Source organism: Triplophysa dalaica, chromosome 9 (assembly GCF_015846415.1).
Source record: "Triplophysa dalaica isolate WHDGS20190420 chromosome 9, ASM1584641v1, whole genome shotgun sequence".
NCBI lineage: Eukaryota > Metazoa > Chordata > Actinopteri > Cypriniformes > Nemacheilidae > Triplophysa > Triplophysa dalaica.
Genome location: NC_079550.1, coordinates 5,254,654 through 5,279,093, shown reverse-complemented (window position 1 = coordinate 5,279,093; position 24,440 = coordinate 5,254,654). Strand labels below are relative to the sequence as shown.

The 24,440-nt window shown below is 36.6% G+C and overlaps 2 protein-coding genes across 2 annotated transcripts; one reads left to right on the top strand and one right to left on the bottom strand.

Moving 5' to 3' along the window:
- The first annotated feature begins 723 nt into the window (after positions 1 to 723).
- Positions 724 to 15,173, top strand: panx1a (pannexin 1a). Its single transcript, XM_056757534.1, has 6 exons — positions 724 to 1,114; positions 3,556 to 3,680; positions 6,047 to 6,255; positions 9,946 to 10,444; positions 10,703 to 10,850; positions 14,006 to 15,173. Exons 1-6 carry the CDS (start codon positions 931 to 933, stop codon positions 14,080 to 14,082), a joined length of 1,242 nt encoding a protein of 413 aa, XP_056613512.1. The 5' UTR covers positions 724 to 930; the 3' UTR covers positions 14,083 to 15,173.
- A 2,891-nt stretch (positions 15,174 to 18,064) lies between these two features.
- Positions 18,065 to 23,984, bottom strand: LOC130428910 (G-protein coupled receptor 83-like). Its single transcript, XM_056757204.1, has 4 exons — positions 23,279 to 23,984; positions 22,545 to 22,670; positions 21,737 to 21,870; positions 18,065 to 19,342 (listed from the first exon to the last, which is right to left on the bottom strand). The coding sequence occupies exons 1-4, from the start codon at positions 23,663 to 23,665 to the stop codon at positions 18,667 to 18,669; spliced, it is 1,323 nt and encodes a 440-aa protein (XP_056613182.1). The 5' UTR covers positions 23,666 to 23,984; the 3' UTR covers positions 18,065 to 18,666.
- Positions 23,985 to 24,440: the final 456 nt, after the last annotated feature.

The following is a 24,440-nucleotide window of genomic DNA, read 5'->3' as shown; positions in this document are numbered from 1 at the left end:
ATACAGACACGTCCACAGACACACACAAGTCCACACACACACAGAAACACACACACAAAACCTTTTTTTTTTAAAACGTAAAAGAAGAGAAACGCGAGATGGTCCCTAAGCTAAGCGTGAATAAGAAACTGGAAAAGCGGATGCTTCGCGTTTTTAAGGTGGAATGGATAGCGTCAATAAGAAACTGCGAATAAGAAGCTGGATTCAGCCTCGTAACTTTCTGGTGCTACAAACTCTACCTGACACAGGGTGGCACTGTTTTCATCACTCCTGATTTCTAAGTAAACCCGACTCGGTTTACTTCTCAGAAACTAAAAGCTTCTTTAGCTCCAAATCTCCATCGTTACGTCATTTGGAAACACGGAGGACGTTGAAGAATTGCAAACTTTTATCTAATAATGATATTGCTCATATGTTAATGTAAAAGTTAAGATGAAGCATTTTATTCTTGTGGCAAAATAATATTTTTTGAACGTGTATTATATATAATAATATAATAACAAATATAAATATTTTCTGTAAATATTTTTCTCATTTAGTTGTAATATGCTTATTTTCCTTCAATAAGTCACTTCCCCATATTACGGACTCAACTGTTAGATTTGTGGAGATATTGGGGAGTTTTTGCACGAGTGCGTGATTTCCCTAGGGGCGGGGCTCTGGTGTAAAATGATATGCTCTGGCATCTGATTTGTCGCTCAGTTTGTTTGCATCAAACCGGAAGGAGCGTGCGGCTGCTCGCGCAGATCACTATGGGATTGGGATAAAGTTTAGCAAAATCTTCCAAAAGTTTGCTTAACTACTTATACTTGCAAAGTCTTTATTTTAACACGTCAAAGTTTACATGAGGATGAGTAACGTTACTTTTTGAAATATCGCAGTCTTGGTTACTTTCTCAAGGAATCGAAACTAGGTTTGTGATCAGTCATCATGGCCATAGCGCACGCCGCCACTGAGTACGTGTTCTCGGACTTCGTGTTGAAGGAGCATTCATCAGATAACAGATATAAAGGCATCAGATTAGATTTGGCTCTGGATAAGATGGTCACCTGTGTCGCGGTGGGTCTTCCTCTGCTGCTCATCTCTCTGGCCTTTGCTCAGGAAGTGTCTGTCGGTATGTTGTTTACTAACGCTTAACGTTAATGATATGTGCACACACGCTCGTCTTCTGTTTACTACGATATGTTCTTATACGAACACGATGTACAGTAACTTTAGTATGTTGGTCTTTTCATCGGTACGTTTCAAACCTTACCATATGAATACAACTGTCGTAAACTAAACTAGTCATATTCCTATTTTTGAACCGTGTCATGGTAGCCTATATATTAAAGTATACTACAGTATATACTGCGGTTTATCAGTTAATTAAGTAGTGTAATCTACTCCAATACAGTCCTTGATATACAAAACATTGGATTAGTCTCAAGCATATGGCCCTATTTACTATTATATAACTGTTATTTAATTTTCATCTATGTCACAAGTCGGTTTTCTACCTGTTGATTTACGCACATAAGAGTTGAGAGCAGTAAAAACATATGGCCATATATTTCATAGTAATAAATGACTTTGATAAAGTGATTGACAGCTGGGACTCAAGATGAACTTTGTCAGGCTTTTTTGGCATTTTGCTTTTCTGCTTTTGTCACTTTGCTGTAGGCAGAGGTGTGGTGTGTCTCAGATGATTTAAAGGAATAGGTCACCCGATGAGTTGTTATATATCCCTGTTCCTATTATATATACAGACGTGCTCAAATTTGTTGAAACCCCTCCACAAAATAACTAAGAATGCACAATTTTCTCTGAAATATCTAGAAACTGACAAAGGTTATTGGTATCCGCCATTGTTAATTACATATTAAATAGAAATCAGACTTTGCTTTTGATTTTTTTATTCAACATAATATTGTAAATAATTAAACTAATGAAAATGTCATCGATAAAGATATTTTGTTGCACATCCTTTAGAGTCAATCACTGCAAGCAAAGGTTTTCTGTAGCTCTCAAGGATACTTACTAAAGAAAGTAATTTGTTTGAAATATCATTATAATCCAATTGTGTATTATCTTTTCTAAGGGGTATAAACAAATGTGTCTTGGCAATTTTACAATATCTTTGTAGAATAAGTAGGGATGCATGATAAATTATCGGCCATATCGGTATCGGGCGATAAATGGTAATTTTAATGTTATCGGTATCGGCCGATAATAAAATTTAGGCCTATGTATTATAGCCAATAAATCATAAATAATTTCCTCTTGTTAATTCTTCTTCAGCTGCACACTTCTCACGGTTAAAATACAATACAGTACTATCTTTCGTCATGATCATTCACTTACTGCTATTAGCAAAACTGTATTGATGTATGGAAAGTATGTAGATATTTATGAATGTGTAAATTATTGGAACAAAAGCATATTATTTGAATCAGACTGCTGTCTTTCTTGAGACCTGTAAGACGTGTGTCTATTGAGAACATTTCTCTGGGTTGCTCTGGAAGAACATCTATAATTTGTTTATGTAATAATAGAAATATACCAGAAAATTGTAAAGTACATGATTTTCTGGGGGAAAAAGAGAACTAATGGTTACCTTGTTTTTAAATAAAAGCAGTTGTCCACGTTTTGCCTTTTGTTTCAGTCTTAGGGAATTTTATATTAATGTGTAGATACTATACACGGCTTCCAATTTTAAAGAATTAACGTTTATCGACCCAAAATTTACATATCGGTTCATCCCTAAGAATAAGCAATAATTCATCTCTTTCTACAGCTTCTTTGCTTTGTTCTATGACATATCAAAGGCATGCAAGTATACATGAGCACGAAAGTATACAATAGCTTTTCATTTATCACTCTTCAGGAGGAATGAAGCATTATTCACATGAGCTATTTACTGATTGAGCTCTTTTAATGTCTACATTTCTTTAGAAGAAATGTAGACTTTTAGAAGAACCTAATTCTTGACCATCATTCTACATCTGGAATGATTTTCATGTGGCCTCTTCATATTCTTTACTTAACCATGGTCCGTAGATTTCTTGTTGTTACCTATAATAAAAATTGTCATTATTATAATGTAATTAATTATTATTATTATTAAGTGTAATAAATGATCATGAAAAACACAGCATTCAAATAAGACAATGAAAAATTTGTTCATATTGAACATAGATCCTTTTTTAACAAAATAAATAAGAAATATGACATGGCAAAGCCATACTTAAAATGACCAGTCATTGACATATGAACTGACCTGGTCACTATAATCTTCCACAAATGTAAAATAGTTTTGAGAAGTAGTTCTGACCTGACCTGAAATTTGTTATTAAAAGACGAAACTCTACTTTCCATTCACGGACTGTTCCTGTTTTCAGCATTAAGACAGAGGACACAGTGACATGAATGAATGATGGGTTATCATTGTGGAAAGCATACGATAACGGCAGTAAATAAAAAAACAAAGAACAAATGAAATAACAGTGGCATCATTTTTACATTGAACTGCTTTTCCTCACAGTCATGTACACACTCTGATGTCTTTTTCTTCAGGTACACAGATTAGTTGTTTTTCTCCCACAAAGTTCTCTTGGCGTCAGGCTGCTTATGTGGATGCGTATTGTTGGGCAGCTGTTCAGACACAGGACACCGGAGGCCTGCCATTATGGCTACATAAGGTAAACAAATCATTTAAAATCATCAAAAACATTATAAAAGCTGTAGAGTGATGAACTGTGTTGAATATGCTAATAAGAGTTAAATAGAGTTTTAGTTTAAAATGCTCTTTGTACACACTAGCATTTTCTAAGTAATGCACATCCACACTAGTAACTAAATAAGAGAAAGAAGTGAAAAGCAGAGCATGAACTAAGAACGGTACGATAAATCAGGAAACAATAGGCGAGGGGTCAAGACACGAGACAGAGGAGCACATGGGCCACAGAAAGCACATGAACTGACGTCCCTCCCCACAAGAACATAAGACCCAGAGCATGAGTTGAGATCCTGACACCAAGACAAGAGTCAGGATCTGTAGACCACTTCATCAGATGCGCGCACGCCTGACCTCAGCTAACTTCCCGTTTGTGTTTGGCTGGTGTCTAATAATATAACTTTTTATATTTAATTTATTTAAATATTATTTTACCGTATAATAATTGGATTAAATAAACTATTTGTTAAATTTGTTGCATAATCACTTTATTAAATAAACCATTTGTTGAATGGGATCTGTAGTTCGGTCGCATTTAAAGAAAGCGGATGGTACATTGACATCTAGCAGTTGTTGTTGGTATCGGAGTCTAAATTCAAAACATTGAAGAGACGAGTTAAGACAAGTAACATTTCTTCTCGGTTTCTTGTGATTGTATCAGAAATAATCTACAGGCACTCCGTTGTTTGTGAATGTGTAACGGAAGTTCAGTTAAAGTTTCACAAAAGGTTCTGTGTAACAAAAAAAGGTTTTTCAGATTATAAAAAGGTAAGAAAGAGATGGTGCTTTGACTGAATTGTTCTTTGGGGAATCAAAAATGGTTATTTTATGACACTTCGCTGTGAAGAACCTTTTAAGCACCTTAAGATTTAAGGGGCTGTGTCCACGGAGGCATTTCTGCGGCGTACGGCATGTTTTTTCAATTGTTTCCAATGGAAACGCTGCGTTTTTTGAAGACGCGAGCAGCTGGCTTTTTTACGCGCTCAGCGTTTTTCATATGCTCAACGCCGGCGTTCGATCAGGTGCCCAGGGTTGAAAAATGCTCAACTTGGGGCAGAACGTTGCAACGGGTGTTTTAAGCCAAGCTTAAAACTATAAATCACTGATGTCTTCTGTGCTTTTTCAACAAAAAAAAACTTTTTATTCTCAGTGAAAATGTGTGTTGTTTATTTTAAATGTGGTATCTTGCACTGAAAGGTTAACAGGCTGTTCTGCAGCCGAGGGCGAAAAGACAAATTCCCTCCTTATTTTATCATGCTTTAAAGGGATAGTACAAAAAATGCATAAATGTTAACAGTTCACCCAAAAATGACTCGACCTCAAGTTGTTACAAACGTGTACATTATACATTTCTTTGTTCTGTTAAACACAAAGGAAGATATTTTTAAAAAATGTTAGAAACTGAGATTTCTGGGGCATCATTGACAACCATTGCAGGAAAAATTGTTATATCATCTTATTGTACTGATGAAATAGAAATTTTGGAAATCAAACAGTTATGGGGCACTTTTGACTACCATCTTATTTTTCATTTTTTTACTTTGGCAGTCACTGGTGCCTCAGAAATCAAAAATTGTTAAATAGAACAAAGAAATGTATACACATTAGTAACAACTTGAGGATGGGTACTTCATGAGAGAATTTTCATTCTTGGGGAAAATATCCCTTTAAGATCTGTATTTAGCTAAAACTGCAATCGACTGTTTGCTATAAACACAGTTTGTTCAACTTGCTTCATGAAACAGACTTCATACAAACACTTTATTTACACTTTATAAACACAGTATTGTATAGTATGTGACATTGGTTACCAAGTCTGGGGCACAACTTGGAGTCAAGAAGTTAATAAGATTTAAGAAGTGAAGACGTCTGCTATTACCTTCAATAATGACATTTTCTTAAAAGCACTTAGTCCTCTGTATATATGTGTATTTGTCAGAAGTAAAGGTCATTGCACATGGAGTCAGAAATATGCATCCAAAATTTTTGCACGATAAAAGTTTAACATGCAAAAAAATGTCTGACTCTTATGTGCAATGAACTTAACATAAAAAATCCAGTAGTCCGATGGGTCCCTTGGCTGATTGCAGTCTCCGTCTGTCTGAACGCAGGTCAGGCTGTATTGTTTTGCTAATTTTTTTGGAACAAATTAATACGCTTCAGTATCAGTGTGCAAGGTTTCTGTGCGTGACGAGTTTTTAGGATAACGAATACGAAAAAAACAATACAAACATTTCGGATGTAAAAGGACCTTCAATCTTATCATTGGAATCTCAACAAGTACTTATCCAAATACAAGAAAATGTAACAAGCCTTCTCTTCTCCCTGCAGTTTTTTCCTTACGTCCTGTTGCTGGTGGCAGTGTCTGTGTACATGCCAGCTTTGTTTTGGAGGTTAACGGGAGCCCCTGTCCTTTCCTCTGATTTAACCTTTATAATGGAAGAACTGGACCGTTCTTATAACCGAGCTATCAAACTGGCCAAGCGTCCTCACACCACTGGAGTACAGGACTCAGAGTCAGCTCGCGTAGAGTCAAAAAGGTAAAACAAATGCACCCAGCAGACTCCGTGTCAGTCCTTCTTGTTTGAGGTTTCTTGTGTGCACATACATAACAACATGTGAGATATGTATCTGTTGAAATTGTGGTAGACCTTTGCCTTTATTGCAATGAATAATTGTTCAGGAGTGTTGGTCTTCCTGTTTTTACACTATAGAGGTCATTCTGGAAGGGAGGCATCACTGTCACATGTAGCCTTGTCCTTAAGTTGGTGATGGCTTGAATGTCTTGTTTTATGTGCCCCTTAGTGTTGCTGTCTTGTGGAATTTTTTTGGCAGTGTGCGCCATTTTACTCTCCAATGACACACGACCCATTCTCAGGGCTTCTTTGTTTTCTGTTTTGAAGACGGAGTCAAGTGACATGTGTTAAAATCACATCTGATCCGACTCCTTACACATCTCTGATGGAGTTAGATTGAGGAAAAGACTAGTAAAGGCCAAAGCTGAACGGTTGGCATACAGGACTGCTCATTTGAATAAAACAATTTACCTAATCCCAAAACCTTCAACAGACCATAAAAATGTCTACCAAACGCCTTCATGACATAAAGAGAGAAAGAACTGCCGCTAAGATCGTAATATCCACTGCAGTACCAATAATGTCTAGAAGGTCATCTTTATTTAGTATTATCTGCTACCAGTCGTGATGCTCTAACGCCTGATTCATTTTATAAATGCCGTGGCCTTTAGTCGTGAATATCAATTAATATGCATTTCTAATTTCATCTCAAAAGGTCTAATGTTTGCTTTAGAGTCATTCTTTTAATATATGTCATTTCTTTAAGAACAAGGCAAACAAAATACTTGCTTTTATATCTGAATAGGTAGGTGGCACATTTTGGCTAGCTTGCCATAGCATCATTACTTCCTTACTTAGCATGATCAACCCATGAACTTTACATTTTCGGACTGTCAAATGATTAATCGCATCCAGAATAAAAGTTTGTTTACATAATATACGTTTGTGTACCGTGTATAGTAATTTTGCATTATGCATGTATATATATTTAGGAAATATTTATGTGTTCATTTGTATTTACCACTAATTGAAATGATACATATACATGTTTATTTAAAAAAACATGAATAAATGTTCGTGTTTATAAATACAAAATAAATATGCACAGTACACAGACATATATTATGTAAACACAAACTTCTAGTCTGGATTCGATTAATCACGATTCATCATTTGACAGCCATTAAACCATTTATAAGTTACAAATTGTTCTGCCATGAAACTCTAGATGGCGCAGTCTTAAAGTCTAAACCTATCCGACATAATAACTACTACACAGTGAAGCATTACAGCGCGTTTCAGAAGCTACCGGACCTAAAATAAGTGAATGATCTATACTCCTTACTACTCGCTGTGCATAATGTGTGATCTGCCTAATTTATTTAAATATGATTAACCATTGAACAGTCAATACGTTTTCATGTTCGCAGTCTTGCATTGCATGCTCAAGCTAACATCAAGCTATCAGCAGCAACATTTACACATGTGCGTTGGTACAGCATGAGCAACGTGCAGCCTAGAGCGATCGCTCAAACATGTTAAAGTTACTATATGGTAAAGGCTAAATGAATAAACTCTCTGTCGTTGTATTTTACTGGTGGACAGGAGTCCTAGGAACCAAGTTGTCGTCCACACAGACTGATTAAGTGTTGCAGAGGAAGACAAATTGATGAATGTCATCTCTGCATCTTGTCTATGTCCGTATTATGCCTTCATGAATCCCCGTAACTAAATCTCTGCATATGTTGTTAACTAGACACGTATTGATGTCCTCTGATCTTTATACGCTAGATAGCATGAGCTCGTGCAGTGTCACACGTGTGTACATTTTAACTTGTTATTTCCAAACTACATCATGCCTATTCCGTAATGACACAGATTGATTGTCAATGATATTTCAACGGTCTCAGTATACATGGTCGTAATTATACCTATCACACTACAGATATCATTGCCAAGGATAAGGGGTGCAGATAACATCCAAGACTGTCAATAAATGCATCTTTGTAAAGAATCCTTCCATCCTTACTTTTACCTGAATCAGGTCATAATTGGCCGCTCAACTAGCGTTGTACAGAGTCGCTCCACTACGTCGAGGGTCGCCATACTCCGAGAGTAATTCTATGGTATCTTCAGTGTTTTTTATTGATTTAATGGTCATCAGTGTGAAGCCACTTGGCTTGGTTGCCAAGGCTCACATAGTTGTAAGCAACTAGTGTTAAGCCAGTCGGCGAGGTAAACCAAGGCACACATAGTCATAGGCCATAATCATTAAGCCGGTCAGCATAAAAGCCCAGGCACACATTACCCACAGGTCATTAACATTTAGCCGGTCTGCATGAAAGCCCAGGCAAACATATATATAGTAATAAATGCGGTTCAGATAGTCCTCCGGGGCAGCAGCAGTACACATGTCTTGCCGATAGATCTGTTGGGCGTGTTCCTGTCCACGGCTTGAATTGATCATTTATGTGTCTCCTGCTAGATGGCACAGTCTTAAAGTCTAAACCTATCCGACATAATAACTACTACATGTTGAAGTGATTGGTTCCCTCCGTATCAGCAGCCAATGAGCTTGCTGCTCTGCGTTTAAATCTCGGCTAGTGATTGTTGCAGCAGTGCAGCGCGTTTCAGAACCCTCCTCCTTCCCAAGCTCTTCCTGTATAGATCTGTTACAAGGACCACGTAAGCTGTGGTTTATTCGTGTGTTATATGTGCAGCAGCAGCATTCCTTGTATGCACACAGTGGCATGTTGTGGATATATTGGCAGTAGCAAGTCTCCTTACTTCCTCCGCCGCAGCAGCAGCGTAACCAGATCTATTGCACCAAGACCAAATACATTATATGTCATGCACACTTCCTTGCTAAACACTCCAAGAGTTTTCATGACTGAAATAACGTTCAATTCAACGTGTTATTATACATTAAAAAATTAAAAGTTGTGTCTGTTCCTGTAAAATGCACAAGGAATTAACATAAACAAATAATGAACAAATGTTTTGTGTTAACTAACATTTAACAAATATGGATAAATGCTGTAGTCATGGAACAGCCCTGCAAAAAAAGCGCAACCCATTGCCAACAAAATGAAGACAGGCTGAAGTGTAGCGTAATTTGCTTGAGCACATGTGCCAGCCTGTCAGTTTTGAATGCTTGCATCTTCTAAATGTGAATTTTGTCAGCGCTTAATAGCATTTCAGTTTATTGATGTCCTTAAGGCAAAGTTATTTTTAATAAAAGGAAAAAAACTTTCATTTTGATTTCACTGGGGCTTTAAAGTTTAAGCAATTATGGTTATGTCTTTTTACTTAAAAAAAAATATATGTTGCTATATAAAATTGATTCATTTTAATGTGCTTTAAGCCTTTTTCAGTTTATTTCTGAGCAAACATTTAGTTTAGGTTTTCCAATAATTTGGACGTAAATATTTTATTTGATTCCAATGAACAGAAAGGTTTTCAAAGTTTTCATTTTTAGTAAACTAAAATTTCTTGCATTTCTTCAAAATGATGGCTTCAGTGTTTTGGGTCATCATGTCAACCCTTGTAGTCAAATAAATCTGATGAAATAAACATGACATATAAACAAAAAATTATTTCTATTGCTTGCATGTCTGTTACAAACCTGTTTTGTGGATTATATTTTGTTTTTAGCTCTTTGCTGGACCTTACAGAAAGCTTCAAATATCCTCTGGTGGAACAATACTTGAAAACCAAGCGCTACTCCATTGGTTTACTGGTCCGTTACATCATCTGCCGTGCCGTCACCTTCTTGGCCCTCCTGTTAGCCTGCATCTACCTGTGCTATTACATCAGTCTCTCCGTTACAGACGAGTTTCAGTGTAATATCCGTTCGGGTGTGTTGGTCAATGACTCCTCAGTACCTCCTCTCATGCAGTGTAAACTGGTTGCTGTGGGCATCTTCAAGCTCCTGAGCTACATCAACCTGTGCACGTATTTGCTGCTGATGCCATTGTGTCTGTATGCCGTGGGGGTTCCCTTCAGAATGACGAGGGGATCTTTAAAGCCCTTCGAGATGTTGCCTACAATAGGAGTGATCCACTATGAACGAATGGCCTGGGATGATCTGGCACTTTATCTGCTGTTTCTGGAGGAGAACCTCAGCGAACTGAAGAGTTACAAGTGCTTGAAGGTGTGTTGAATGGATTTTGTGTTCTATGTTGGGGACATTTGAGGAAATCCAGATATAATCTACATTTAAGTACAAATTTACAATATGGTTGTAATTGGTAACAATTAGTCCTGTTTTTTTGATTCATTTACTAATGTTAACAAATAAAACCTTCTTTTAAAGTGTTACTGTTTTTACAATATAATACATTTTATTTAAATATGTTGTACATGTATTTGATTTTTATGACATTATGTTGTAATGTGTTACATTTTGTAGGTTATAGAGCTGTTAAAGAAGACTGGCGATGAGCAGATTGAAACCAAGTTGATTTTACGGAATCTTGCGCAGGTAAAAACAGACATGGTGGATGGCAGATCACCCAATGATTTGAACAACACCAACAGCACTGGCACTGAGATGAAAGGTTTGTGTGTTTCTTATTACTGACGTGTATAATTCGCTATTAAAAATAAAAAAATTCAGCTATGGACTGACAGACAGTCACAGTATGCTATAAACCTGCATTTATTGAAGTTTATAAAATATCACTACTTGACACTAAAGTTGGATGCTTTCAAATGCCTCAAAAAAGCAAAAATGATATGCCAAACAGGGCTAGTCAACACACCTGCATGATCACCAATTCGCATGAACCTACGTATACGTAAAACGCATTCACAACTGCCCTGATGAATAAACCTCAGGCTGTGCTCGAGGCTGTGAACGTCCTGATAGTCAAAGCAGATCTAAGCTGACAACCCGTACGGCATCTGATTAAAAGCAATGCCTATCTATTATAGGACCTATTCAACCCTGTGGGTGTGAGGTTTGGAGTAAAATGAATGAGAATAAAGTGCAGTGCAAACTCTGCAATGCAAAGCTGACCTATCATGGATCAACAAATGTGATGCACAATCATTTTAGGGTGAAGCACCCAGCAGGTAAATCCACAGGTCAGCAATCAGTTTCTAGTTTTATGGTCAGACCAACCTATTTGGAAGCCAGACGGGCGGAGCAAATAACGTCTTTAATTACTAAAATGATCGCTAAGGATATGCTTCCGATCGGCTTTGTCGAAGGAGAGGGCTTTAAAAATCTTATGGAGTTTGTACAGTCCGAGTTTACTGTTAGTCTAGAAGCACAATCACTGCCAGACTGCAGAAACCTTTTCATGACAATAGAAATAGAAGCATTTTGAGCTATTAATTCATGAAATTATACCGGACTGTTAATAAATGCCGTCATTCGGTTAATATGTTTTAACGTGTTTTAAGTCTGGTCTAAAATCTTTATTGCTTTAATATATTTTCCTTGATCGATCACACTGCTGTTTTTTAGCTGGTATAAATGTGCATGCTCATATTTTGTACGATTGTTAATATGTCTTAGCGCGTTATCTTAATGTATGGCTTGATGTAAGATTGCCTATTCCATAATACATAAAGCAGTGTGTCGTCACAGATTTAAAGCGTAAATGTTCTCTCTCTCTCTCTCTCCGTATATGTGTGAGTAATACTGTAAGAGCTTCCATGTGGGTGAGGGTTGCGAATTTCGAATAATTTTTCAAATAGTTCTCATCGATCTCCGGATATTATTTTCACTTTAAATGCCCATCCCTATAAGATTAATTAATTAACTTTTTGATTATTTTAGTTTTTGTGCTTCAAACTTATTTCACTTTATTTTTGAAGCAACATTTCAGTTTTTCATGTAGTTTAAGTTTTTCCAATAATTTTTAATTCAATATTTAATTTGATTTCAATGAACGAAAACGTTTTCAAAATGTTGAATTTAGTCAACTTAAATAACTTTGATACGTGTATATATTTAAGAAAATATAAAAATAAATTATTTTTTATACATATGATTTAAATTTTATATAAACATTAATATATACATGCAGATATTTCATTAATATATACATGTACGTTTATACATACAAAATGAATATGCACAGTACACAGACATATATTATTTAAACAGGATTTTATTCTGGATGCGATCAATCATTAAACAGCCCTGGCCAGTGCAGTAGCTTTTTGTACACTGGAAACATGTTGAACTCCAAACAGTGCATCCATCCATCATAAAAGTAATCCATGCGTCTCCAGAGGATTCAGAAATCATCTGAAGCAAAACCGTTTGCAAGACAACCATTATTAAAGAGTAAGTAACATATGACTTTTAAGGTCCTACTTTGGTTTATGAAGTGTCTAACAACAAGTGTATGTACATAGAAGGTGTTAAAACACTATTATGTCATAATAATAACAGGTAATTATTCTTACCTTACTTCTTGACTGACTCTCAAATGATTTTTTCATCGTTTTATCCGTCTAATCCCCTCCTTTCCGCTAGCAAGATTATTGAATCAATCTTTGGTGAAATGACGCGCTAACAATAAAACCCTGGGGTTATACTACTTTGGTGTCATTTGAAAATGAATTGTGACCATTGTTTCCTCAGAAGTTCTTTGGTAGTTTAGTAAGACGCACTTAGTTTCACATTGTAGAACACAGGTTTTAGACGGCACACGCATCACGAACGAGCGACTGTGTTTTGGGGAGGAGAGAGTGAAGTTTTGGCGGCAGTCCCAGTAAAGGGTGGGCGGGGACTATGTGTAGTGTCGTTGATACGTGGCCATTAGAGACTCGGACTAGCTCACGTCTCGTTTGTGTGATTCAGAGTCGACTCACTTTTTTACAAGCCAATAACTTTGTTATTCATTCACCTTTAGAGTTACAACTTGGCAGATTGCTTTCATTCGAACACGCAACATAACACACATTATGAAATGTAATTTTCATGATTTTATGTTACTTACTCTTTAATCTCATTGGTTTTTGCATGTCTAATTGTTGTGTGATGCAATATTTCCTCACAAGACATGAAGAACCAAAGAGATTTGAAGTCAAATGTATGTGCGCTTCCAAGCCTCAACCTAAAAAAGAACTAGAAAAAGTCATGACACATTTGAATTAAAAAGGAAGTCATATACATGTCACACGGCATGAGAGTGAGTAAATGATGAGGGAGCTTTCTGTTTCGCATGAACTATTTCTTTAACACACTCTTCATTCTGTAAAGATCAAAAGATCTGACTGCTTGAAAACGCCATGGCATAAGGGAATTATACCACATTTTAAATTCATAGCAAGTACAAATAGTCTCCTGCAAATCCCTCGCCTGCTTTGAGACCTGCCCATTTAAAATCCTTTTAAAGTGAAACCTGAAGAAGTCAAGCATTTTCCTTTTAATGCCTGTTGCCTCCCCCACACATACATACACCTGCTGTCTGTTTAGATGCCTTTTGTTTGCCTGGTAATGACATCATGTCTATATGAAATGTTATGCTGCGATTGTACATGGCTGTAATAGAAAGTCATATAAGGAGAAAGCAGAAGAGAGATGGCTTTTATGATTTGATTCCATCATTAATTCCACACACACTCATTAAAACGCATATCCTTACGAAAAAATATATTACAAAATGCAAGGAAAGTATAGTAGAATGTGCAAGAATTATATGTGTACTGTATATTAATACATAGTGTTTCTCTCTTCCTTTTGATTTCACAGAGGTTTCTCCACTCCTGCAGGATGACCGCTTCAATAAGTGTGAAGATGAGAAGGTTGTGCATAAGAGGACTGTCTGAATGGCGGTTTCTATAGGGTACATGCTGCCAGTATCCTATAGAGGCTTCCAACATCTGTAAAAGCTGGAGAAATACACTTGGGAAATGACATTGGATAGAAGTCTCTCTTGTGCTTCCCTCTTTTAAAAGCACAACTGCATTTCTTTGAACAAAATCCTCATCTGGAACTATTCACATTTTCTGTGTTTTTTTGTGTGTGCGTATTTGTTTGTAACCAAGCTACCAGAACTGAACATTTTCTTTAGCAAATTATAAAGTAAATGATGACAGAATTGTCATTTTTGGGTGAAGTATCCCATTAGTTTATTTTGGTGTGTATTTATGTGGTGGAAGCTCTAAATTGTCTTATTTACTTTAATTCTCCTACAGTCTGATGCTCGCACACAGAAAATGAATGGGAAACTATGACTTGAACACTTTTTATCGTAGAAATAACATTTTAGACCTGTTCTGGTACGATTCAAATGTTAGAAGCATTGTTTGTCGGTTATTGCAATTCAGCAAGGAGAGTTATTGCTGATCTGTGCTGACAGAATACTTTAAACCACTGCCAAGAATGGACATAAATCACTAATACATATAAAATTTTAATACTTCATAGGCATCCATTTTCGTCTGTTTGTTGAGCCCTATCCACATTTCTTTTGGAGCTGTAAAATAATTGTTTATAATATTTTTATGACCTACAGGAAAAGATGTACGAAATAAGTGTAGGATTAGAAATGTGAAACAGCTTTAAGACTGCTGCCCAACTCCTGTTTACATATTTACTGTGATAAAAAGAGAAGTGATACGACACAGACAGTTAACTTAACTATCTACTTTGATCAATGTGGATAAATGCAAAAGGTTAAGCTCTGGAAACGAAATCAAGCAGCAGATAATCACATTGCGAGCATCAAGCGTTCATTTAAAAATGATTTCAATGGGGAAATTATTTATGAAATTACACGGGTGTTGTTACGTGGTGCATGTTTATAATTTTTTGTGTATAAGGAAAATGTGTGTTTTTTTGTTGATATATCAGTTATGTTCTGCTTTGTATTTGTATCGTCTCTGTGCTGTAGCATTAAAGTGGATTGATTTTTATACTTCTGTTTTTATCTATTATGATGAGAGATCTTAACCATACATTCATATTGTCACACACTTTAATATGGCAAGAAACTTGAATGACACATGCTTTGTGAGCTTTACTTAATCCACAAAACAAAAACACTATTTAAAGACAGCATCAAACATTTTGAAGAGTGATGCATTAGGAAAGTATACTTTATATATTTTAATATGTTTAAGGGAAATAAAAAGGAATTAAACATTTTCGAATTTATAGGCAAATCTGTTCACAATGAAAATAAACACATACTATGTGTACTGTAAAAACATCTGTAGAAATTACAGGATAATTTACTGTAGATTTACATTCATGTAATTTCCTGGCAACAGTTTGTTCATGTATAAATGAACATTAAACATGAACAAGTCTTTATCTTTACAGAAAAAACTATATAAAATAACAGCCTCATGCAAAGCGTTCTGGGAACCAGAATTCCTCATCAACCTTTTATTTACTATAATACAATAAACAAATAATACAATAGAACAATCCGTAGACCGTTTTCTATAATAAAACCAACAGCAGATTCAAAGTTCAATGTTCACAGCACTTATACGAATGAACATTAATGTACCTTTCTATTCTGGAGAAAAAACATTTTTACAGACATGAAATGCCAAAGGAGCTTTATAAACTACACTTTGACATTTAATTTCTTCACAGGTCTCCCGATGTTTTAGATTTAAATGATGAAGCAGTACAGAGTGAGTCAGAGAACAGGGACATAAAAGCATCATTCACAATCAGCTCTAGTTCAGTAGTCAAGGTGCTGATCAGGGAATTTATCATCTTTCTGATCCTTCTGAACGCACCTTCTAAAATCCTATAAAGCAACTCAAAAACAGGGATCAACAATGCTCACATTTCTGAGTCCTGTCACGTCAAAAAAATCAAGCACCAAACTAGTAAACGTCATGAAGCGTGAGAAAACACTTGTGAAAAAATCTTTTATTTTACTTTATATTAGCTTAAGTAACTATCTTGACCTGATGGGAAAATGTATGGGGTGCAATATAGTTTGAATTCTTATGGTGTTGGTTACATAAAACTTTTGATTACGAGAAAAAAAAAGAATAAAGTTCCAGTATATACCGTACGGTACCGTTTCACATCACATCTAGTATTGTGTCCAATCATGTATCGTTTTGTATCATAAATCCAATATATAATATTATATATCATATACAGACATGCTCAAATTTGTTGGTACACCTCCACAACAAATGCAGAATGCATAATTTTCTCTGAAATAACTTTTCAGCATTTACCATCGTTTATTCCTTATTAAATAGAAATCAGACTCTGCTTTTGATTTTTTATTCAACATAATATTGTAAATAATAAAACAAATGAAAATGTCATGGATAAAAATGAGAGGACCCATAACCTAGTATTTTGTTGCGCAATCTTTAGAGTCAATCACTGCAAGCTCTCAAAGAGACTTCTGCACCTGTTATTAGGTAGTTTGGCCCTTTCTTCCTGAGCAACCTGCTCCAGTTGTCTCTGGTTTGATAGGTGCCTTCTCCAGACAACTGCAAGTTTCATCTCTTTCCATAAATGTTCCATGTTCCATTGTGCCCTGCACAGATTCAAGGCACCCTGTGCCAGATGCAGCAAAGCAGCCCCAAATCATAACCGAGCCTCCTCCATGTTTCATGGTAGGTATGGGGTTCACTTCTTTGAAAGCTTGATTTTTCATCCGTGAACATAGAGCTGATGTGACTTGCCATAAAGCTCCAGTTTTGACTTTTCTGTCTAAAGGACATTCTCCCAGAAGGATTGTAGCTTGTCAATATGAATCTTATCAAATTCCAGTCTGTTTTTTTATGTTCTTCTTCCAAAAGTAGAGTCCTCCCGGGTCTTATAATATATGCAACTATTGTCACAGGAACACCGAGCTGCTTGGAGATGGTCTTGTAGCCTTAACCTTTACCCCGCTTGTCTATTATTTTCTTTCTGAGTTCCTCAGACAACTCTATCCTTTGCTTTCTCTGGTCCATGTTCAGTGTGGTGCACATAATGATACCAAACACTCATGTGTGATACTTACTAAAGAAACTGATTAGTTTGAATATCATTATAATCCAATTATGTATTATCTTTTCTAAGAGGTACAAACAAATGTGTCTAGGCAATTTTAGAATATCTCATTAATCTCTTTCCAGAGCTTCTTTTGCTTCATTCTATATCAAAGGCATTCAAGGATACATGATACAATAGCTTTTAATTTCATCACTCTTCAGGAGGAATGAAGCATTATTTCAATCAGCTGTAAGGGTCCAACAAATTTGAGCACGTCTGTATATCATATGAGGGCATCATTCAAAAAGATTTTTTATGATTGTGTTCTGAGCTTAAGCTTAATGCTCTACTCTCAAGAGTAATCTCTTAAAAACAACAGTCTAACCAAAACTTTTTTAAATACCAGTAAGAGTATAAACATTCAAATGTATCCCACTCTTCTGGTTAAAAACTGTTAAATTATTCATTACAAGACACATATACATTTTTAGTAAACTAAGTTAAATAGAATTGAAAAGTCACAGATCTAAGGATCATGTATACTCAAGATGTATACATACCACATTTACTTGTACAAAATATGTCTGTGCATGTCTTTCTTAAAAAAAGATTCATATCAATTTCTTAAAATGTCTCTGTTTTGTAACACAATCTAGTTTAGCAACCTACTAAAATGTTGGATGAATATTTAATATAAAAACATTTATTTTGTAGGATATACTTTAAGCACCTTTAAAGACAAAGCCAGAGAGATATCAGTCCAGTGGCGTTGATAAAAGAAGTGGTTATGTTTTACAACATGGTCATATAGCCAATGGTACTAATCATCGCTGTCTTTACTGATTCACGACCTAGGGATCTGATTTAGAGCTCATGCTGTGTTCCTGTCTTATGGTTTAAAGCAAATTTGAATGGCTTTTCAAGGTCAGCGTGTCCTAAGCCTGCCTGTGTGGTGGGGGTTGAATGCAAAGATGCACGATGCTGTTAGACACCATTGAAAGCAGAAGCTGCATTGCAATCAGATAAAACTGTAACACTACTGTGCGTTTCCATTATGCCAGAAAGACAAGAATTTAACTGATTATTTTGATAACTAATCACTTTGAAAATGATGATTAATCGGAACATTTTTCTCCATGATTCTTGTGTTTACAATTTAGGGTTTGGGTTGTGCTTTTTGTTGTTATTTATGTGTATTGTTGTCATTATGTAAATAATAGGTCTACTTGAAAATCCTTAAAATACATCAAGTAGGCTACCCAAATTATGTGAATTATGCCCTGAGCGCTGGTTGTCCTGACAAACGGTTTTTAACACAATGTTACTCATTAGCATATTTTTGATTGCGAGAATAGTTATTTTAACACTTGACATTTGCTTGAGAAGCTCTAGCTGTTTAGTTTAGATCACATTCAGTGTCACGTCCTCGAGGGACCTTCAAGAGCTCAGCTCACAGCAACAATCGGCTCCACCGAGAGAATGTCAGTCTTCCCCGACTGGCCGAGAGAGGTCGAGCGAACAGCGCAAATCTCTCTGGGATCGGACTGTTGGGAGGAAGCGTGGCTCTCGGGCCATGCCGCCCTGTGAAACCCGGCGCTGGGTGGGACTGCTGCTTCAGGCCCCTCCCCCTGACGTCTACAGTGCGTCCGTCTTCCTTGGCCCCGCCTCTGCCCGTTTCTGCACATGCCCAACAGGTAAGTGAGTTCGGCTCTGAAGCTCTGGTTCAGCCAGCAGTAAATGAAAGGATTGTAGCAGGTTGAGCTCATGGCTAACCAGTGGAAGCTGAAGTAGATGGCGTTGTTGGACTGAATAACTTGACTGGACAGCAGAACCACGTAGCAATTCAAAGGAAACCAGCAAACGGCGAATACCGCCACGACTAACATCAGCATCTTAATAGTCCTCTTCCTCTTCCTGCGCTGAAGGACGTACTGTTCGCTGGTGACGTCACCGATGGTGTTGCGGCGCCAGAGACGACGAGCGACGGCGGAGTATGCGGCTGTGATGACGAGCAGGGGAACGACGTAAAGGAGAATAAACGTTCCCAAATCCAGATACTGCCAGTATAACTCGGACGGGTCGGGGAAATCAGGCACGCACAGAGAGCGCACAATGTCTTTGCTGTAATTCAAAAGATAGAGTGATAAAAGAAGAGTGAAGAAAATAAAAGATAGGGTAAGTAGGGAGAGGTGGAATCAAATTTGAAGATTCTGGGCTACAAGCCGCACCAAACAAAGTTGTAGTTGAAATATAGAGGTAATTCAGCAGCTTAAAGGGATATTTCGTCCCCCTCCCAAAAAAATTCCACATGTTTTACTCACCCTCAAGTTACTCTCAAGTTTGATAGATATTTGTATTTGACTTTCTTCTTTCAGAACCATGGAGTCGGAGTTATAATAAACATTTTGGTGTCCCATCACCAGAGCTTACAGTATGACCAAAACAACGATACTCTTGTTCACGTACGGCCAAGGGATGATGGAAGTTAGACATTATCGTTAATAAAGTTGTTCTCTTAAACAAAAGCATTGATTCACATCAGAAAGCATTTATTAAACCCATGGAGCCGCGTCGAGCAGTTGGTTGATGGATGCACTTTTTTGTAGCTTTAAATCTCTTCCACATTTCACTCCCATTCTAAAGCTTGGAAGATCCTGGATATGTAGACGGCATTATTCTTGAAGAAGAAAGCCATGTACACAATGGATGCCTTAGTAAAACATTGGGAAATTTTGTTTTTGGGGTGAAATCTTCCTTTATTTTTTTAATAAAGTATAAAAACTCAGTTAAAACAATTATAACTCAATTGTAACTTTTTTGTCTCTGTCGCCATCTCTGTTCGAAATGTAAAATTGCATGTCACTTTGGGTGCTTATTTTCTTGTTAGTTGAAGTCATGCGATGTTAAACTCACAATTTACACAAAATCATACAGCTCAATTTGTAAATCACTATTATAAGCTTACAATTGTGAATCAGGGGAAAGTAGGCAGATTTTAAACACACATTTTTAAGTAGGGCCTACTTGCCCAGTAGCTGAATTTTGCAAATAAAACAAATAAAGTATAGCTCACCTTTCAAGACAAAAATTGGTAATACTTTATTTAAAGCAAAGCCCATATGTATAATCAATTATAAAAGTAGTTTGAATGTGTTAATTATGCCTTGTAATGCATTTTAATGTCTCATGAATAGCTAATTGTAACTACAGTTAAAACATTATAAAGCAAAAGATGCATTCAATCTAAAAGCGAATCCTCATCCAAACCTGCCTGAAATGGCTTGCGTAACCACCCTCCCAAAAATCTACGTCAGTTCATGATATGATTTGACTAAGATCGCCCAAATGTATTCGCAGGTAAAGTTGGTGTACCTGTCAGTACAATTGCTTCGGAACCTGATGTTCCAAATATGGTAAGAGGCGTTACATTTCCGTCACACGCTTGCAGTATTCGACCAGTCACAACGCACTGGTTAACTGGCCAATCATAGCATACCTCACTTTTCAGAGCGAGGAGCTTTTGTAAAAAATCTATGCGTTTCAGAGAGGTGGATCAAAGAGAAGATACAAACATGAAAGGTATGTAGGAAAAAAAGTGTTTTTGAACCTTAAATCGTGTATACACATTGCAATACATCTAAAACAAACCATATATTAATTTTAGCCGTGTCATATGACCCCTTTAATGAAAGCATATGGTAAATTATAAAACAGTCAGTTCTGGTCCTTGATTCTGATTGGTTGAGCGGAGTTCTAAGCCGTTATAAAATACCCCGATATATACGGCTGACCGCGCACCACATAGCCTAAATAAAATGTAATTACTTTCATTTATGAAACCTTACTAAGCATATGGAGTAACTATTTTAAAAAAGAAATAAGCCCTGCAAAGCAGTGAGTTACATTGCATTTTATAACAGCACAACGCCCTTAGTTGTTATAAAATGCAATGTAACTCACTGATTCTTGGGGCTTATTGCTTTATTAACATCTAGCGGTCAAGCTTGGTATCACAGTCTATATTCAAAATATTGGATAGACAATTTTAGCCAAGTAACGGTTCTTCTCGGTTTCTTTAGCTTGTTATCAGAAATAATCGACAGGCCCTCTATTGTTTGCGAATGTGTTATTTACAGTGTCTGACAGGCTCTGTGTTTACATTTTTAGGGGAAGTAAACCTCTCTATTAAGGGTTTAAATAATGTATAATGTGCAAAGGAAAAGTAGGAAATTTACATTTACATTTATTAATTTGGCAGATGCTTTTATCCAAAGCGACTTACAAATAGGAGAGCAAATGAACATTTTGTCAACACGCTAAATGAAAATAAATGAATATTATAAGATGAACTATAGGGAAGGGCCAAACTAGTAAATAAACTAGGGCTTAAAGTAAGCTATAGCATTGTACAAATGTCATGTTGTTCTGTAAAGTTACATTTCTGATATTTATTGTGAAACTACAACAAGTGATTCAAATGTCTTACTCGCCTCAACAAAAAAGTGAAGTGCTTACCTGTACACAAAAGTAAACAGTTTCTGGTAAATGGCATGAGGCAGTGAAAAACAGCTGGCCATGAGCCAGAGAAACACAATGCAAACGGCACCCTGTCCCATACACATCCGAGGCTTAAGGGGATGCAGGATTACCTGTGTGAACATGAACCAAACATTAGCTGTGCAACCCTCTCTCTTTCCACACACCCACAGCACTAATGTGTGTGGAGGACGTGCTTTTATTGTCAATATAGTCACGATCCTATCAGCCTTGAAGGGACAGTTCATCTAAAAGTGCGATAATTCTTTCATCATTTCTTCACGCTCAATTTAGTCTGATTTAGCCCAAAATTCTTCACTTTACGGGGGATTTTACAACTGTTTTCTATACATCGTTTCATTGGACGCGCACGCCTGACACCCAGTTGACTTCCGGTTTGTGATTGACCAGTGTCTACTAATAGAACTATTTATTTTATGTTCATATTAATTTATATTATTTGACAGAGCAGATGGTAGACCTGAGGGGCTTCCAGAGGTTTGTTTCTGTTGAAATTCAACCAACAGTGGAATGGGATACACATAATTCATGCAGAAATGAAATAGCGATTAAAGACAAAACTTATCTGGTGTCTTATTTTTTCATATTTGGAAATTACAATGCCATGGTATTACCATCAGACACTATCACTGTTGTATGGTACAGAAAATATACACAATATACTTATTAATGTAGTCTGAAACACAAGAGTTGAAGAGGCTGTTAAGTGCTGCTGAAGAAGAAAAGAAAGTTGCAGGGTGAAGGTAATGTGTTTGTGTGTGTTTACCTGCCGTCTGTCCAGAGCGATGGCAGTGAGAGTGAGTGTGGAGACGTGAAGGGAACAGTACTGCACGAACCGACTGATGTGACACATGCCCCTTCCAAAAACCCAGGTGCTGTTTACAAACCTCACCTATACACGCACAACAGAAAATGCTTTGGATTAAAGCTGATTGTAACATAAATAAACGTATAAAAGGTGTTTGCTCTGTATAAAAACAATACAAATTTGAATGGTTTACATAATAACGACAGTAGTAAATAAACTAAGTTTTTACCATTAAAGTCACCATTAAAATCATTACACAGTTCCTTTATATATAGTGTGTTTGGACCTTTTTCAGTAGATAAATAATCATTACTTTTCACGTGTGATCACATGTTTTAATCATTATTATCATTAACCACTATTATAATAATAAATTGCCATCCTCTCACTAAAGGGACCATTGATCATATTTGTTGTTAAACAATTGACCAGAAAATATGTTTACTAAACCTGGTTAATTTATATTCTACTCAATACTTCATAATAGATGCTACTTCTACAACTACTACTTATAATATCACTACTACTAATATAACAATAATCCAACTGATACTAACACTCAAATAAATAAAAAAATTGAGGAAAAATAAACAGTACAAAATAATAATAAAATCCAATAATCTAATAAAATAAATAACTTCCAATACTAATGCACAGAATTATAATATAGCATGAATAAAGTGGAGACATACCAGAGTGAAAGGAGTATTTAAAAGCGTAATAAGTATGTCCGCAATAGCCAGATTGACTATGAAGAGACTCGTGGCAGAATGCATGCGCTTGTTTTTAATGACCACATGGCACACGAGGATGTTTCCAAACAGTGAGATGACTATGATGACAGAGTAAGAGAAGATGAGCAGAGCTTTGACGGTGGAGTGCTGGGACTCTTCTCCGTGCCGCTTCTTCCAGAGCAGCGAGCGCCAGTCCGCCAGCGCGCTCTCATCCAGAGCGTAAAGACGCGTGCGGTTCCCGAGCATCTCCTCCAGCAGCACGGACGCGTTGTATCCCAGCGCACAACAACGCTCTGTTTGCACCGTCAGATATGCCAGTGCCATTAAAACCCCGCTCCACAACATGTCTGAGTTAACACACAGTCAGACTATAACTTTAAAGTATGGATCGCCACGAGGACTGGACAGTAGAGCACTGGATAGCTGCCTGAGTACCACACATGTTGAGGTTCTGCTGAGCATCTGCAGTTCACGATGAGATCTCAGCACTGCCGTTGGTTAGACATGTATCTGGACTCGTGACGCAAAAAAAATGGAAGTCACATTATTTGCATAATTATTTGCGTCTTACTATTACAGTTAAAAGCAACTCAGTCGCTTTGGTACGTTTCTCAGATCAGAATTGAAATTCTCAAAACTAGCTGTTCAATCCTCACATCTCGGTGTCACTTGTGTACATCAAAAAAGCAGTTGCAAATGGTTCATCCATGCAAACAAATTATGTACAATTATCTTACATTATCAATTGCTTATGTCATGTTGATCATAATGTATTACAATGAGTCTGTGTTGAAAAGTCTCACCCCCCACAACATTTAGGCATGAGTTCATAGTATAAGTCTTAACATGTAAAATGGTTGAACAAGTTGACATAAATACCATAAGCATATTTCTATACGTTTCCATTAGACTTTTTTCCTAAATATGTCCTGAATTGGTAAATTTTTCCCAGGTGAATCTTCAATTTCTCTAATGAAGGTGCATCTCATGAAAAATCGAATAGCAAGTATCTATATAGCTGGAGCGCAACACAATGTTAAAATGTCTGACAATGGAAGGACAAGGAGTTGGTCAAGAGCCAGAGAGAAGAAGAGGAGTGAGGCTGCATGGCGGAGGAGTT

Excerpts from the sequence above, each read along its gene's own strand:
- panx1a (XM_056757534.1), top strand. The coding sequence starts at position 931 with ATGGCCATAGCGCACGCCGCCACTGAGTACGTGTTCTCGGACTTCGTG. Across the intron at positions 1,115-3,555 it reads TGCTCAGGAAGTGTCTGTCG|GTACACAGATTAGTTGTTTT; the intron begins GTATGTTGTTTA and ends CTTTTTCTTCAG. Across the intron at positions 6,256-9,945 it reads GCTCGCGTAGAGTCAAAAAG|CTCTTTGCTGGACCTTACAG; the intron begins GTAAAACAAATG and ends TTTTGTTTTTAG.
- LOC130428910 (XM_056757204.1), bottom strand. The coding sequence starts at position 23,665 with ATGTTGTGGAGCGGGGTTTTAATGGCACTGGCATATCTGACGGTGCAA. Across the intron at positions 22,671-23,278 it reads TAAATACTCCTTTCACTCTG|GTGAGGTTTGTAAACAGCAC; the intron begins GTATGTCTCCAC and ends GTGCGTGTATAG. Across the intron at positions 21,871-22,544 it reads TCGCTCTGGACAGACGGCAG|GTAATCCTGCATCCCCTTAA; the intron begins GTAAACACACAC and ends ATGTTCACACAG.